The sequence below is a fragment of the Sander lucioperca genome, chromosome 6 (genome assembly GCF_008315115.2).
Source record: "Sander lucioperca isolate FBNREF2018 chromosome 6, SLUC_FBN_1.2, whole genome shotgun sequence".
Lineage (NCBI taxonomy): Eukaryota > Metazoa > Chordata > Actinopteri > Perciformes > Percidae > Sander > Sander lucioperca.
The window spans coordinates 4,893,331-4,910,884 of record NC_050178.1 but is presented as its reverse complement, the minus strand read 5'-3'; the positions used below and the strand labels follow the sequence as shown (position 1 = coordinate 4,910,884).

The 17,554-nt window shown below is 38.9% G+C and overlaps 2 protein-coding genes across 2 annotated transcripts; one reads left to right on the top strand and one right to left on the bottom strand.

The window, feature by feature from the left end:
* Positions 1 to 5,616: 5,616 nt before the first annotated feature.
* On the top strand, positions 5,617 to 7,744 carry zgc:172270 (uncharacterized protein LOC100136849 homolog). The gene is made up of 3 exons (XM_031302088.2): positions 5,617 to 5,968; positions 6,211 to 6,398; positions 7,211 to 7,744. The coding sequence occupies exons 1-3, from the start codon at positions 5,741 to 5,743 to the stop codon at positions 7,359 to 7,361; spliced, it is 567 nt and encodes a 188-aa protein (XP_031157948.1). The 5' UTR covers positions 5,617 to 5,740; the 3' UTR covers positions 7,362 to 7,744.
* Positions 7,745 to 9,831: 2,087 nt separating this feature from the next.
* oxtrl (oxytocin receptor like) lies at positions 9,832 to 16,205 on the bottom strand. The gene is made up of 3 exons (XM_031302086.2): positions 15,875 to 16,205; positions 14,630 to 15,742; positions 9,832 to 10,815 (listed from the first exon to the last, which is right to left on the bottom strand). The coding sequence occupies exons 2-3, from the start codon at positions 15,552 to 15,554 to the stop codon at positions 10,577 to 10,579; spliced, it is 1,164 nt and encodes a 387-aa protein (XP_031157946.1). The 5' UTR covers positions 15,555 to 15,742; positions 15,875 to 16,205; the 3' UTR covers positions 9,832 to 10,576.
* Positions 16,206 to 17,554: the final 1,349 nt, after the last annotated feature.

Genomic DNA, 17,554 nt, shown 5'->3' with positions numbered 1-17,554 from the left:
AAAGTAGTGCCCAACGAAAAACTTAAAACAAATGTTCTTTTTGACTCCCTATGTCTTTTTGTAGCCTAAAACCGCACGCACATCATTTATAGACATCCGGATATGTTAGTAAAAGCAAGGCAACACAGTGCCATGTGGTTCCTGACGGTAAACACATGTAAGTGCTGCAGAGTATCGATGCAACTTTCATAACAAGTACAGACAAATACTGTTATCAAAGCCAACATAATAAAACAGGAAGCCTAGAACAAGCAGTGATGTATGCACACACTGCGTGCAAATGATACACCTGCATAGAGATTTGTTGTGCACAAGTATCTCCCACATCCACAAACACACATACATGTCATCACAGTCTCCACAATCATATAGAAGATATGTTATTGGTATGTTAAAAAAAGGATAATATGAAGTCATTTTTCTATGCTGGTCTTCTCATAAAGGTTGAAAGTTTTAACCGTATTCTTAATGTCCACTTTAGTCAACTCTTAAAGGTTGTCTAGAATTGTTTAGCAATTGGCCAATCATTTCAAAAACCTGCTATGCACCCAAAACATTGTTCCTGCCTGCAGTCTTTAATTTTAACTTTAGTAATGTTCCAAAGGTTAGCAAAGGAACCAAATAAGTCTGGCTGACCTTCGGGGGAATGTGTATACAATAATGCACAAGACACCTAGAATATTCCCATTTGATGGAGTTGTGCAGCCATAAAAACATAGTCATGGGTTTGAAATAATTAGCTCAGTCTAAGCATCAAATTGCTTCAATGTGGGATAGAATATTTTTTTCACCATTATAGTAAAGCTACTTTAAAGGGAAATGTAAGAGAACTGGATGTTAAGGGATAAGGAAGTGTTAAAAAATACGAAGAAAACTTTTTACTCCATAAGAAATACATAAACTGAAAAAGCAACCAAGTTTTTGCCCCTTTTCTCTCAGAAAGATTTAGACACACATCTTTTGAATATGACATACTGTATGTAATATGCAATACACCATCATCACCCAGCTTTCAAAGTGTGCAATTTGGTCTAATGAATATTTTAGCCTATATAAGCAGTCTTCATAAGTTATTAATTAAAGTGAAGGACCTTCCATCTCAGTGGCTGCTTTTATTAAATCAAGACAATCACATCAACTGTGCATCTCTTTTACAAAGCATATTCATTGCAGATCAAACACAAGCCCACTCTATAGAAAATGAGAATTCATGGCTAGAGCTCAGTCGACTGTGATTTGTTATTCGGCTGTCCTTCATGATAGGCTAAATGAAAAGACCTCATGTTCTTCTGTGTGCTGTGCCTTGTGCTGTCTGTTTGCCAGTGATAATGAGAGAACCACTCCTGAAGAATCAAAGGGAGGTGGTGCTATTGATGGTGTTGTCCGACAGAGTGAACCACATTATTTTATCAGACCTTCTCTTAAACAGTAACAGCATGAATTCCCTCAGAATTGCATATACACATAGCCTATAACATGGCAGCTGCTCAACCATCTTCACAGAGCTTCACACAGCACAACCATTTGTCTATGACCACAAACTCATGACCAGAGCACTCAGTCAGGTTCCACAAACTAGTTAAGGGCCCAAAGCCGTGATGAGACACGTGCATATTACAGGCCCTCTGAAAAACACGGTTTAAAGGAATAGTTCGTCATTTTGGGAAATATGCTTGGTTGCATTCTTGTCGAGAGTTAGATTAGTAGATCAACACCAGTCTCATGTCTGTTTGTTAAGTTAGCCAGCCAGCAGCTAAAATGTTAGAAGAACAGTTAAACATTTAGGGAAATACGATTATTCATTTTCTTGCTGAGAGTTAGATGAGAGTATTGATTCCTGTCTCTCACATCTGTCTGATAATTATGAAGGTACAGCCAGCCGGTTAGCTTAGCTTAGCATAAAGACTAAAAACGGGGAAACAGCTAGCCTGGCTCTGTCACATTGTGGTTTCCTCTTGTTTTTAGTTTTTCTGCTAAGCAAAGCTAACCGGCTGCAGGCTGTATCTCCATATTTAACGGTCAGATTTGAGAGAAGAATCCTCTAATCTAACTCAGCAAGAAAGCAAGTAAAGGATAATCACCTCAAGGCAGGGCAATAAACAGTTTGATATGCCCGGCTTGTGGACGGCTTACCTTCCACAAACCGGGCATATCAAACTGTTTATTACCCTGCCTTGAGGTGATTATCCCGTTTATTCTACTTCTTGCTTGCCAACATAATAAAACAATTCAAATACTTTAATAATTATGCTTTTTCGTATTCGTATTGCATGCTTATTAAATGTATACTCTGTTTGAGTTCATCTCCCTCAAAAAGTAGTCCCCTTTAGAACTACGGTGAATAACGTTAGCTCAGCTGTAGCTAATTAGTTTCTATAGCAACCACACAAGGTTCTTCAGCGCTGCAGGTGTCCGGGTCAGTTGTCACTGTCAGTCTATCCTTCTGGTGGCTCTTCCACTCAGTGAAAACCTTGATAGCAAAGGCAGTTACCTTTTTCGAGTTTGATTCAAGGGCCCCGTCTTCAATTCATTCATTCCGTCATCCTCGTCGCTCTTTAACCAGTCCTCAAATGTCTTCCCTACTCCAAATATATTAAAATTGAAAATGAATTTGTCCATTTTTAAAACACTGTAATGTTTAGAACTACGGCAAATAACGTTAGCTCAACTGTAGCTAACGTTAATTAGTTTCTATAGCAACCACACAAGGCTGCATCTGATCACTAACGTTAGTTTAATAACGTAGTTGCTACATTGTATCTCGCTTGCGAAACTATATATCAACTGACCCTCCGATAGATTTCGGACACATTTTAGAAACCTTTTTAAACAAGGTTTATTTTTACAATGGACCTCATGTTTGAAATTTCTGTGATAGAAAAAAAATACAAGTGGCGTATTGATCTACTATTTGATGACGCTGTCCTCAGTCAGCGGACAACCTGCCGGGTTAATGCCCTCCTCCCAGCCAATCAGAATCAAGCATTCTTAAACGAAGTAGAATAAATACGTTTATTTCCTCAAATGTTAAACTATTATTCCTATATGAATACTTGATAGGATACTTTGTAGTCTGGCTCAATGAATGTACATTGTTGGGATAAAGCCTGACATCCGGATGTCCCTCCGCTTCCACTATTATTACTGTTATCTATTTTGCAAGGGCATCGTTGTTGCATCTGGGGTTTAGCACTTCCCAGAACGGTTGTGATTGGTACACACACACAAGCCAGAGCGTTTCTTTTTACTATACCCAGAATAGATAAGCGGTATAGTCAGACCATACACCAGGGCTGACACAACGTTGTAGAGTTGAAACAGGTGAAAATAATGTTAAAAAAATAAAGCATTAAAGCATGTAAACATGTTCAAGTAGAAACCAAAATAGTATGAATCTGAAAATATGTCCCCTTTAAATAAAGTGCCCTATACAGTTTTCTGATTATTGTCATATTCTACTATTGTGCTGAGGTCATGACGGTCACAGACCACAAATGTTAGAGAAACCTTGAGTTCTCGTCATAGACTGTATAAAATTAGCATAATATTAGACTCAGCCACTGTGACTTCACCCATTGATTTGTGGGCTACCTTTTGAAGCCTAGAGTTTGTCATTTTGGCCATTGCCATCTTGGTTTTTGGGAGCCTCTCGTCCACGCTCCACGCTAGACGAGAGGGTGGAGCCGGGGAGGAGGACCAAGCACTAACCAGCTAATGCTAGCTAGCTAGCTTGGTTAGCAAGGTGCATCCGTAATTCATATTAACATATTAGTAGGGATGCTAATTTTGGCCAATGAAAAACAAGCTTAAAAGAAATTTACTTTCCGGAAATAAATTAACAGCTGACTCCCTATGTCTTTTAGTAGCCTAAAACCGACACGTGCGCACACACACACACACACACACACACACACACACACACACACACACACACACACACTCTCTCTCTCTCTCTCTCTCTCTCTCTCTCTCTGACCTCACCTGTGCAGCCACTGTCACAAACAAACCCCATCTGGTGAGGTGTGAGAGCCATTAGCATACCATCGTCTCCGGCACAGACACAGGAAACTCTCTGTCATCAATACACTGTGTTCTCTCTTTGTCTTCATCCAGCAGACGTTTTCATTACCATGGAGACTGTGGTCATTGTAGAGTAGCTCAATAAGTTCAACTCAAAATAAATGTACAGTTTGTTACATATTTGGTAGTGGTTTGTTATGTATTATGTGCAGTCATTGTTTGAAACATTTCCATTTTGTTTGCTTTTAGTAGTGCATAGGTCAAACTCTTGGGTGTCTCTTAAGATTATGTAATGTAGCCAACAATCAATCACTCAATACTTAAGTTTTGCAGATGGATAGGATGGGTAGTAAATACATTTCTATAGGCGGTACTTACATTATTTTACCAGATCATCACATTGCTAGCTGTCGTACTGGGGCATTATATGGTGATGATGAGAGCAATGTGAGATGGTCTTGTGATGAAGGTTTGGTGGGTAGCTGAGCGATAGCCGGCCTATTAATAGCAGAGAGGATAACTGGTTAATGGGTCCAAAGGTTGAGAGGTGAAAGGTTTTTTTCTTAAAAGCATGTTGCGAAACATGCTTTACACCAGACAAAGTGCAGAGACCTGAGAATGCTCTCCATGCTGGGCCTAGAACAGGATATTGTGATAACATGCAACATATCTCCTGTTGGTTCATTGTGATTGATGCTGTTGGTGAACTGGAAGGAGCAAACTAAGAGAAGAATGGACCCTCACAGATGAACAATAAACTGGTTTCTGTAGCAGACAGAATGAAAAGGATCAATAAGATTTATGAGGCCAACTGGTGCCTCTGTAGCAGGGGTTTATTTTCCTCATCAAAATCAACTAAGCTAATAGGATCAAAATGTCAGTACATGGCTTTTTGATTTTTAGTATATATAAAGTGACAGCTCTTGGTTAAAAAATGAAGAATGACTGTTATCATTTTGTTATGTTTTCCATAATTTTTCGATTCAACAAATAAATAGTGTCATATTATTTTGAGATATTTTTGTAGGACAGTGTTGCATTTCTTTTTCCTAGTCAAGGGAAGGGTCCAAAAAAAATATTGATAATGCTCCAGTGTTTCATAAAGTTTAGCGCCATCTGATTTTTGAGAAAATTAATCTTGTATACTTACTTGCAATATGTCGCACAGGAATGGGGCACAGGCAAATCTGATTGCTCTGAAGAAGAGACTTCCTTTCCTTTACAGGCCAGAGGGAGGCAGTATTGTCTTCCAAGTCAACCCTTTCTCTGAGACTCTTAAGTTTAATGAGACTTGGAAATAAATGAAATCAGTAAGTAGATGACTACAAGTATACCTGTATCACTTAATATTTCAGTTGGAAGTCTCTAAACATTTGTTTTAATCTATATTTGCTCTCATGCATGCAGATTTGTCTCATGTTGTCTGTGTATATGTCTGCACGATTGCATTCCCATTAGGGTGTATCAGTGTATACAGAGCCATCTCTATGCTTACAGTATTTATATCCCACCCTATCCTTCCTATCCCTCCCACAGCCCAGGGAAATGATCTTCACTTGAAAGACCATCTGCAAATACCATCCAGGGCACAGTAATGTTCCCAATATAACCTCACTGCACAGTCAGCTGAGGGGTCTGGTCAGCGGCCTCAGTCTGAACTGTAAGGGAAGTGACAGGCACAAACTCTGTTCTCTGGATTGTGTTTTCTTCACATGTTTGGATGAACACCATGATGAAAGGGGAAGATTCAGCGGAAGTAGAGATTGACTTGGAGGACTCCAGTGACCCTGATGAATATGATAATGGGGAGGAACCTGAGACGTTGTGGAGGGCCCCTCCCGCTCTGGAAGAAGAGGAAGACATTCATACGTCCACACTAGTGGAAATCAGTGATACCAAGCCTCTGATTAATGTCAGAGACCCCCGTGGTATCAATGACTGTCTCAAGGTATTGCATGCAGTAGCTCTATTGAACTTTGTTTTATGGACCCTTTGTGCATTTGTCCAATGCAGTGAATTAGCTGAAAGCTGATAAAACAATACACAAAATCATCACCATGTAGAACCAAGAGACTGCTCAGTTGATTGCAGTGCAGTAATTTATTCTTGAAGGGGAATCAAGTCAAACAGGAACATGACTTATTGGTTTACCTCTGTAGCGTCAGCACCACTTTCTCTTTGTGTCTCCAGGTGACATTTGAGGATGTGATTGCGGAGCCAGTATCAGTGCGCAGTGGGGACAGAGTGTGGACCTGGAGTAATGCCCTGTTTGAGGTGTCTAGGGTTTGGATCTACAGGATAGTCACAGTGCTTCTGGCCATTCCCATTTCAATTATCTCTGGTCTCCTCTTTGCCATCCTCAGCTGCTTCCACATCTGGTAGGTTTAGATCGTGCCTTCCGTAGGCATTGTTTCTCACCTACTGCTAGATGTGTCAGTCACAAAGATAGTTTGGATTTAATTCTGCCAGGTTTTGAGATATCCCACTCTGACATTTCTGCCTCCACCTCAATAACATGAGGGTGAATCAAAGATTGTTTGTGGTGCTCACAAGTGGCCCTGTGAGGCTGTACTATGAACTATGATGCTTTGAACTAAATGCTAACACCAGCATGCTAACATGCTCTCAACGACAAGACTAACATTCTGATGTTTAGCGGCTATAACGTTTCTGATGTTTACCCTTTTGGTTTAGCAAGCTAGCATATTTTTAGTTGCTTATTAGCACTAAACACAAAGTACAGCTGAAACTCGTGTTTTTGAAGGATCCTAAACTAAAAGACAGGATATTTCCCTCTCTGCTGGACTGAATTTGACTGTTCTTATATCCATTTGTCTCCTGTGAGTCCCTCAGCTTTGTGGTAGTGCAATACTACATCTTTGGAGAAGAACTTTAATTGGACTCCAGTATCTGACTAATAAAGAGGAATCTGAGAGGATGTAGGCGGGAAGATGATAGCAACAGATGGACAGTGTATGAGAGGAGGGGAAAAGGGTTTTTTGATTTAAATGACATAACCTTAAGTTAAATGCTGTGCTGTGGAAAAAGATTAACTGTGAATTGGCTGGAGAGAACTAAGAAGGGTTCATATTCTGAATTGACCCAAATTAAGCTATAATAAAGTTATAAGTATAAAAAAGGGGGGGGGGTTCAAAATTCTTTGTAATTGTTGTGTTTCTTTCTATGACAGGATGGTTGGTCCTTGTAGCCACTGTATCCTCATTGGCGCACGCTGGCTGCAGAGCCTATGGAGCATTGTGCTGGGCGTCATTGTGCGTCCCTTCCTCACAAGTGCTGGGAGATGCTGTGGAGGCTTCAGCATTCACCTGGCCAAAGAATGAGACTCACACATCCAGACTATTACTGTTCGTTATGTGCAATGGTGTTCTAGTGGACTGAGCCGAAGAGGGCATTGATATTTGATTTTTAAAATTTTTATTCAGAATAAAATGTTTATAGTTGCATGTTTTTCACATTTAAGATGCCTTTGTTACCAAAGGCATCTTAAATGTGAAAAACATGCCAACAGCACCTGCTGCTCCTTTTAATGATTATACAAGGATTGTGACATGTTCAAACAATAATATGGACCTGACAAAGAGACAAAAGAAGGTGATATATTTCTTGATTTTATCCTGTGTGTTAAATCGCTTTGATGAGACCAAAATAGGATCAGAGTTCATATGGATGTGACAGTGATTAATTTCAAAAATGATGAAAGTGACCCTTTTTGTTACTCATGCAGTACTTTTTTAACACTGATGCCACAGTGGGGTTATGATTTTTCTAATTTGAAGTAATTTCAGCATAATTTGTTATGCTCATTGATTGTCAAATCATCTTTATGTCATAATAATTGGGTTTGGGTTTATATTATGTTACATTTTTAAAAGGCAGTTTAGAGTTGAAGCTAGAGTAACAACAATAGGATCTAATTTGAATAATATAGAAGTTACTGATTTCAAACCTTAGAATATTTCACTTCAGCAGAAAAGAACAAACACTTGTATTACATCCATTCTTAAAGGAGGCAATGTCAATAAAACATATGGCTGACATAATTTTGATTAAAACAGATTACATCATTACATTACAATATAATTACCTCCATATATTTACTCATGCAATTGTTTTAAGGTTGAAGGCAAACATTCTTGCTAAGTTGTTTAATGACTTGGGTTTTTATTTAGGCAACATTTGAGTATTTAGTACTTTTTTTGTCAATTTGTGGGTGGAAATTAAATAAACATCCATCATGTGTATGATCTACATATATGGTGAGGTTATCAACATAGATCGTACACTTATTTACTGACTATTTATTGTGCAGTATGGCTGCTTAGGGCTGTGTGTGTGTGTGTGTGTGTGTGCGTGCCCGTGTGCCTGTGTGTTCGTGTGTCCGTGTGTCCATGTGTCCATGTGTCCGTCCGTGTGTGTGTCTGTGTGTCCTATACTTGATGTGGTATGTCAGCAGTGCCTTTAAAAGTTTGAGATAGTCATCGCTGGCATCTGCCTACTGGCATTCCTAGATTGGAAAAACACTAAGTGGCATTTCAGTTCATAAACTGCCACTCCCTCCCCCTGCCCTCCATGGCTCTGACTATAGCCATACACTGGCCTCTTATTTTAGCCTCTCTTGCTTCATTATCTCAGATTCAGTCTCCTCCTTCAGTTGCTTCAGCTGGACCATGGCTGAAATTAACATTGGCCAGTAGAATCTGATCAGGAGGGACAGCAACACCAGGGAGATGCAACTTTTAAGATTACTGAAGCCTTGAAATGATGTATGTGTCCTATAGATGCCACATAAAATAGCCATTAACATGATATAACTCTTTGCTGGAGATATCTGAATATCACTCAAAATAAATATACAAAGTTATTTTTTTCTTTTACACAGTGACATCTTTCACTAATGTCGGGTTGGTGAAGCAAGGCCTCAGATAATTTGGCCTAATATTTGGTTGATTTGACTGTGCACTTGCACAGCAGATTGTAAAGTATTAAGCTTTTGCTCAAATTGGGTGGTGTGAGGGTGGTTTTACACAAGGCGGTGTAAGTGCTGTACAGCTGCTTTACTCTGGCATGAAGACCGGACATTTCACTGACTTTCAGAAGATCAATTAAACATCAGGCCGCAAAGGTGCAAGATTTATAACTGTCATTTTCTGTTGGTGTAAATTCTGAGCTGATCTAGTGTATAATACTGGATTGAATTACAATTATGTTGTCCTTTTTTTTTTTTTAGAATGATACAGCAAAATCTGAAAACTGTCTTACCATTAATTTCACTCTTTTACTCTATGCTGATGTGAGCCTTTAAATAAATAAACTTTTAAGTACAATATGAATAGCTCATTACACTAAATAAATGTAATTTCTCCCACATGCTATGACAGATAGATTCAAGCATAATTGTTGTGGTTGTGCCAAATGTTAGACTCACTATTGACAATGAAACTGTATGTGAAAGTGAGTTCTGTGGATGTTGCCTGGAACCACACTGTTTTATTTGACAACCTTCCATGCCATATAAAGTAAAAAAAAACAAAAAACACACCTAATAAGCCAAGAATGCACATTATCTGATCCTGACACTAAAATTCTCACATTGCCACGAATCTACAGCATAAGAAACTATTATAACTATTTGTTGGAATAATCAGTGTGGCCAAAAGGGGGAACTATTGTTGTAGTTTGAGCATCAGCTACATTAAATGTGCTTTAGTGAGCCCAAAAGGTATACCGGTTACACCCAAACACCAACCACGTAGAACATAAGATATGGAGTTGATAAAACATGGAGACAAACAACTAGGAGCAGTGGAAACTATTTCCAAAGTGAATTTCATAATATAATATGAAGGACAAACAAGGAACAGTGGAAACTACTTACAAAGTGTATTTTATATTAGTCTACATCATAAAGGACAAACACTGTTTGGAAAATGAACTGAAAACATGCTGAAAGAGCCTCCTTCTTGCAAAGTGCAATACTTTTGGAACTTTTTTTGCTGATGATTTTTTTTGTGTTGTTATAATTGAGATATTTGGATTACGCCAAACCACAAGAGTGGGTATTATCTCAACAACCTCATTATAATTCATACATATCAATATTTTTGATTTAACCACCCATATAATATAATAATATAACTATAAAATGCTACATAAAGTAATGCTGCTTTAAAGGAGTAAATAATCCTTACAGTAACTGAATTAGTGTCCATTTTCATAGAGCAAAATGCAGTTAAGAATTGACTGATTTGTAGAAAGAATGTCCTTGTGCAACATTAATATAATTATTGTGATAAAGATGAGATTTTAGATCAAATCATGACGACTGTAAGAACTGTAAGACTTAAATATTCAAGACTAAAGGACAGAAGCAACCAAACAACTTGAAGCAGGGTATTTTATGCAAGAGGTTTAGACTGTCTATTTAGCTCAGTTCACAGCAGTTTTGCTGCAGATGGTTAAATGCCTGAAATAGGGGACTTGCATGATTGCTGGATTGCTCGACTACAGGAAGCCTGGATGGCTTTGAGCTGGCTCTTCAGTGTCCCGCCCCCGTGAGGCTCCTGCTGCTGGTGTTCTTGAAAACGCAAGTGGAAGAGCTGCTCTTGGGCCTGCACTGTCGATCACTGCTGCAGGAGGAGGTGCTCAGGTACTGTCTACAGCAGCAGAAGCACTGCATCAGGTCATGGAACAGGTGCCCAGCAAAGAACATGTAGATCCAGGGGTTACAGCAGCTGTTGAGACTGGCCAGCAACATGGCGATGATGAAGGCCATTTCTAGGGAGAGAGACAGAGGAGAACATATGCTTGATATTTTTGATGAATAAGTGTATTCTGACAGTGTGAATGTAAGGCTGTATTTATTTTGAGTCAATCCTATTTACACCCTATTTACTCGCTAACGCACCAAAACTGGGGCTCAAAATTGGGATAGGCTCCAAAACCCTACTACCATGAATAGGATAAGCAGTTAAGAAAAGGAATACATGGATGGATCTTTAAAAAGCTTCTAAAGTAGCACAGGAGTAAGATGTAATCACCTGGCTGTGGGCTTACGTCCAAACTCAGTGTGTGTGTGTGTGTGTGTGTGTGTGTGTGTATGTGTGTTTGGTCTTTTAAGCTGCACTTTTAAGTGTTTTAGCCATTGATAGCAACATAGCGGGATGGTCAGCCACTTTGGTTCATTCATGATTCCCAGGCGATTATTCTATTGAATTTGGTGATCTCCACTTTTCCTCTAGCACCAACATTAAGTTGACACTTTTGGGTTTTATTGAAATATCTCAACAATTTGAAAATGAAATTTGGTACAGACATTCATGGTCCCACCTGAGGATGAATAACAATAACTTGGATTCCTGTCTCGAATTGCCAGACCTTACTTCACAGCGCTGTGGAGTAAGGTCTGTTTCCACCACACATACATTCCATGATAGGAGAAAACAAACGCTCTGGGTTGTTTGCATTTCTTTAAACCAATCACAATTGTCTTGGGTGACACTAAGCTCTGGACGCAGAGACGATGGCTCTGTTAACTGTTCACACAATACAGTAACGTGAGATATTGTAAATTATCTGAATACATGGTTAAACGTAAATTATTCTTACCAGTGTATCGTCGTGTGTATTTTGTCCATAGCAAATCCCCTCCAATCTGTCCTAAAACGTCCCAGGATAGTAAATGCCGTAAACATATTCTTTGAAAATCTTTGCAATCATTCCCCAAAAGAACCAAGCAGGCCTGCCTTGTTGAAATCCAAATTTTCTTCAAATTTTGCCATTTTTAGCGTGTAGCTTGCTAGCTTGTGTTGTTGTTTCCCGAAGAGAACAAAGTTAGACAGTAGCATCACATCGATACAGACTACTTATTCCCTAACCTTTCATCTAGCACATTCTTCATGTCAACATTTTAATTTTTCCAATACTTTACTTTATGACCTCAGCCTCACTTTATGTTTAGTTCTAATTAGTATGATATCATGCTAACAGGCTAAGCCACTAGCATGGCTGTACGATCTTGTTAAACTACACTGCACAACAATAAGATGTCACAAGCCTAACGCCTCCACTGGACAGGTTTGGAGTTTGGACTCTCCGTTTCATTTCTACAAAATACATTTCAGTTTAAAGCAGCTGCAGATAATTTATAGAAAATATAAGAAGCTGAAGCATTTCAGACAACCCCCCAAACATTTGGGATTATATCTGAACAAAATGGAAGGTTGATGTATGTGTCAGCTGCCTGACACAATTTTTTTTATAAATGGCTTTGATTAGAAGAGGCTGTGCTGGATGGAAAAAATATACCTTTTTTCTCATTTATTCAAGGGATTCAATTTCCAATCGTTAAAGGCACAGAGCACATTGAAGAAACACACAATTTGCACAGTGGAAAATCCAAAATTCCAAGTCTATTTTCTAATCCTTAATGGAGTGAGAGAGATTTAGAGTGTGATGTCTTTTTCTTGTGAAACTGCTGACCTGCTCTGTTCATTGTGCTCTGACTCTCTATAGTTCTTTGCTTTATTGTGAGAGGTGTGCTGTGCGAAGTGCCAAGCAAATGGACGTGTTCAACAGATAAGTCAAACACCCCGTCCAGAGTTGTGAGTTCTTGGTGCCATGGGGAACACAGTTCTCTAAGGGGAAATACCACAAAATGACAGCAGCCTTTTTTTTCTTTCACTTGGACTTACAGTAGGCTACATTCACCACTTTCTTGTTCTGCCAGAAATGAAAGAAAAACATTACTCTTTGCTGTTTTTCTGTAATATCATGATGTACAAGCTCTTCTGAGATTGAAGTTGGAAAATCAAAAGAGGGTGATGTTGATTTCAAAAGGAGGACTGTGGTGATACTGCTATTACTTATTTGATTAAGTATACACACTATATTAAAGATAATTCTAAGTATAACAAGTTAAACAAACAAAGTCAGCTTCTCCTTCACTTCAGTGAATCCATATGGAGTCTTAACCTGAGTGGCATTACTTCAAAGGTAATGCAATACGTTACTGTAATAAAGATGAGCAGAAGGTCAGTGACATTTGAATAATCTGCACTGGGTTTGAACAGAAGCTTCTTTTTTTAAGTTTTCTTTAAAATTGTATCCATGACATTTACATTTTCAAACTACCAGTTCACCTGTCATGAAACTGCTTCAAATCCTTAAATCATATTGAGATATTTCAAATTTAAAAAAAAACATCTTTCCTTTTCCCCTTGCTTCTTCCTTCTCTCACATTATGTAAACCATTTTTTCCTTCTTGCTTACAGATGCTGGGAGGCTGTGTGATTGTCTGAAAGTAGCTTAGCCCATCAGGTGTCAGATCCATAAAAGAAGAGATGGCAAACAGGTTTATAATTAATGTTGAGAATCGTTCTCAAGAGAAACTCGTCACTCTTGCGGATTAACAGGCTCTAAATGAACAGAAGGGTGCATATTCTAGATATTATTTTTTATAACATCTTAGTTCTAATAGTAAGTTAGTTAAAATTGCTTTAATATCGGCGTAGGAGAAACCAATTGCTGATCATCCCTTCAATCGTCGATATACGATCTGATCACCAAACGGCACAAGCCTAGATTTACGTTTTATTTTAAATAGTAACCAATTTATGATAGTGTAGCTGTCCAGTGAAAACCATGTACTGTATCTCCAAATCTGAAAAAATTAGTTCCCAACTGGGAAAATTCCCACTGCATTAATACTGTGAAATAGAGTATGCCTGTGGAGGTCTGCACTCTCCAAGTGCCCTTCTAGTTTATACATTTTTCCACATTAATGACACATTAAGAGGCTTTTGAATGCTTTGCAAAATAACATGTTGAAAAGTTACAAATGTTTACAATGCTAAATGGTAATAAGAAATAGCCTAGTGTTGAGTCCATCCCTCCAAACAAAATGGGGGCCCCTAGGACAACATACACTTCTGTAGTACAGTGCATGGATTATTGGCTTTAATGTGTTTATTTTCCTAATTTTGTGCAAAACTGCATGACAGAATACTTAAATGATTAGTTAGAATATGAAGATGATTAGCTTGGCTAAGTCTGGCCTATTTAACATATATCTGAATCCCTGACTGCTCTCAATGAACACTTGTGCAATTTTGCTCAGATAACCCCACTGGAAAGATTACAGTATGGAGCATATCTGATCCCCTGCTATTTTCTACTTTAATGGCATACTCAAAAGATAGGAGGGGTAAATCTGAACAAACTATGCAGTTAAATGGAAATTATATAAACCACCACTGGAAACAGAGAGAGAACCCCTTTGATGTCCTGGTACATTTACTCTCCCAGTGGCTCTGAAGACTTTCTCTGAACCGATAAGACTGTAATGACTCCCATTCATCTGTGTTCACTCTGGAAGTCTGAAGTTGCCATTGTGTTGCCTTAAAAGTGAAGAGGATTACTTATGTATGTTTTGTGAGGTGGGAGATTGACAATATTGATAATATCTTCATAAACCATATAACATATGAGGCACTGCTTTTGGTGAATACACCATAGACATATACCAGAATTATGATTCAAACTGCATCTGTTGTGCGTTGGGAAAGAAAAAAAACACTGAGTATGCCTTTACCTTCTCTTGGTGCTGCAGGATCCCATGCAGACCACATCTGGACAAAGAAGAAGGGAGTCCAGCACACAATGTAGGCAAGGACCACTACAAATGTCATTTTCACTGTGCGGATCTTTGCTTTTGAAATGAGCCTCACGCTGCTCACACGACAGAGGGGACGAGCGCCTTTGGAGGGCCTTGGAGTGAGAGCCAGGAAGTGCTCCCTTCTAGTGTTTAAATTGAAATTATCCCATATTTTAAAACATATCAAACCATAGCAGATGGTTAAAATTGCAACTGGGAAAATGTAAATGCTGAGACTCATCCATGTAATGTATGCTTTGGCACCCCATGGCTGTATAAAGTCACCCCAGCAGTCATATACACCGTTCCCGACATCCCTCAAAGAAAATATGTACGCTTGAGGAGTGCTGAAAACCAGGCTGAGCATCCAAGAGGCCATCACACAGAAGCGATCCTTTCTCTTGTGCACGGAGCGAAGTGGCTGGCAGATTGCTAAGCACCTGTCGATGGACATCAGGACAAGCATGTAGGTAGACGCAAACATACCCACGACCTGGAGATATTTGATCAGCCTGCACAGCAAATCTGACCCACAGAAGCGAAATGTGATATCCCAAATGAGTTGCGGTAAGACCTGGAAGATTGCAACGACAAGATCTGCGATGCTCAGGTGCTTCATGAAGTAATACATCCGAGACTGGCTGTTCTTGGTGGTGTAGATGGCCCACAGGACGCACAGGTTGCCGGTCAGAGCGAGCAGCAGCACCAGGACCAGGACTGTAACTTCCACTTTGGCCACTTCTTCATTGCGTTTCAAAGGATTCACTGTGGTGTTTCCTAAATGGATGTCATTTCCATGACTTGAGTTGCTCCAGGAAACATTTTGCGCCCAACTATTCTGCTCTAGTAAAAAGTCCTCCATCGTGCCCAAAAGCGCCACTTTGGCGCATCCAGCTGTCACATCACAAAACAGATTGTGGACCGCTATCCGCTGAATGGTGGTGCGGTTTCCCTGCGCAATTTTACTGCCAGCTCACTCTGTTAACGTTTTTTTTGTTTTAGTTGCCCTCAGGTAAAATTACTGTATAATCCAAAAGTCAGCGCTGTCGCCTGCAGAGGAACACAGTGTAACACTTGTAAACTCTGATTCATTGCACACCCATCTCAAGCCTTATTTGAAAACTTCACAAAAAAATATATGACCTCATGATACACAAGTGAATCGGTTCAAAGGAAGCCTACCTTTTAAATTATGTCCTTGCAGTTATTTTGGGATCTCGGAGAACCGTAGTCCTCATTACTGCGTCCAGATTGATATGGTTTGCTGAAGCTCTGTTGCATATCCTACCAATGTTAGTAATCCCCTCCCCTCGTCCTATTTTCCTCTAAAGCAAACTGCCTGGGTTGAGTTTAAGCAGAATGCACCTTATAACTTTCTTTCTCCCTCTCCCCCCTGTGTCCCTATCCCTGTAGCTACATCGAGTGTATGTTTTGACTTTGTGGAGTAGCTTTGTAAAAGCAAATGAACCTTTAACAATATTTGAGCGATGCTACATTGTATTGCGCAGTGAGTCAATGTTTTTACTATCTCAATTTTTGAAGTGACCCCTTGTTAGATTCAGAAGGAGGAATATTCCACTCTGATCCAACAGAGTGTAAGACGGTCACTTGTTTTCCAAAGAAAGCCACCGAATATGGAAAAGTATGGTATCTGGAGCATACTGGAGAACAGTATGCTTTGGTTTACAGGTAAAATAAAAAAAAAAACATCAGTGTGCCAGGGCAGCGAGTCATTAAATTCAGTTGCACAAAATATCAGCAAATATGGGCTAATGGGAGGGATTGTAATATTTGTTTGTGTCTGAACAGAACCATACCATACAGCTGACAAAGATAACAAACTCCCAGTAGGGCCATATTCAACCCAAATTCCTCCCAGAAGTCATGAAGGAATGTTTTCTTCAGTAAATTTAATACTCAAAATAACCTCCCCCGTTTAAGGCCCATGCAGTATTTTGAAGCAAAAGATAATTCAAATCACCGAAACAACCATTATTCAACATGTTCATTTTGTTCATTTGTCAGTTGTTTTTGAATTAAACCCAATCTTTTTTACTCACATCCAATTTACAGTCATCATGTCTTTGTGTTTTTTTCATTCCATTTGCGCAATAACCTGACTGTAACCGCCTCCTGAACAGAAAAACTAAACATTATCTTTAAATGTTTCTGAAACTGGAATAAGTTATATGAATAAAACATTAATATCAGACTGGTCAGCCTGTTATTATTTTGTGAACTTGTAAAGATTCACTAACTGGATATTTCTATTTTTTGTTCAGCCACAAAGAGACAGGTGACTTTTGGTTGAGGAAAATTAAATGAACATGGGAACATCACATGTACAGTGTGAAAATGTTTTGTTCCTCTGGATTTAGTTGACACACTTGCAGTTGCTGTATTGTCAGTAATTTGTTCAGCTGAATAGCCCTCATGTGAGATGTCTTGTTGTGTTTGTGTTATATACAATCTAACCAGACACAATGGCAGATAAATGGAATATCAAGTAATGTAACATCTAGTACAAGTCTGTGCACAAACAGTGATGTTAGCCCTGATGTGAGGCACTCATTCACAGTCCTATAAACTACAACCAAACCAAGAAGAAATTATTTAAATAAATACAAGAGTTTGTTCATTTTAATGAATTAAAAAAGGAAAAGGAATTAATGAAAAAAGGTTTTGTTCTGCTTGATTAATCATTGTTTGTATCATAGATCACAGTGAAATGACTGTAAAATGACTAGATGGCTAAATGAAAAGGCTAAAATTCTAAATGTATTAATGTCTATGGCAAATAATTGAGTGCATAACCCACTGATGTCCTGGGTTGTTGCCATCCATCTGTGGGTTAGATAATAG

Bases quoted from the DNA above. Each gene is read 5' to 3' on its own strand.
- zgc:172270 (XM_031302088.2), top strand. From the start codon at position 5,741: ATGAACACCATGATGAAAGGGGAAGATTCAGCGGAAGTAGAGATTGAC. The intron at 5,969-6,210 runs GTATTGCATGCA...TTGTGTCTCCAG, and splicing joins GTATCAATGACTGTCTCAAG to GTGACATTTGAGGATGTGAT. The intron at 6,399-7,210 runs GTAGGTTTAGAT...TTTCTATGACAG, and splicing joins CTCAGCTGCTTCCACATCTG to GATGGTTGGTCCTTGTAGCC.
- oxtrl (XM_031302086.2), bottom strand. From the start codon at position 15,554: ATGGAGGACTTTTTACTAGAGCAGAATAGTTGGGCGCAAAATGTTTCC. The intron at 10,816-14,629 runs GTAAAGGCATAC...CTCTCTCCCTAG, and splicing joins TCCTGCAGCACCAAGAGAAG to AAATGGCCTTCATCATCGCC.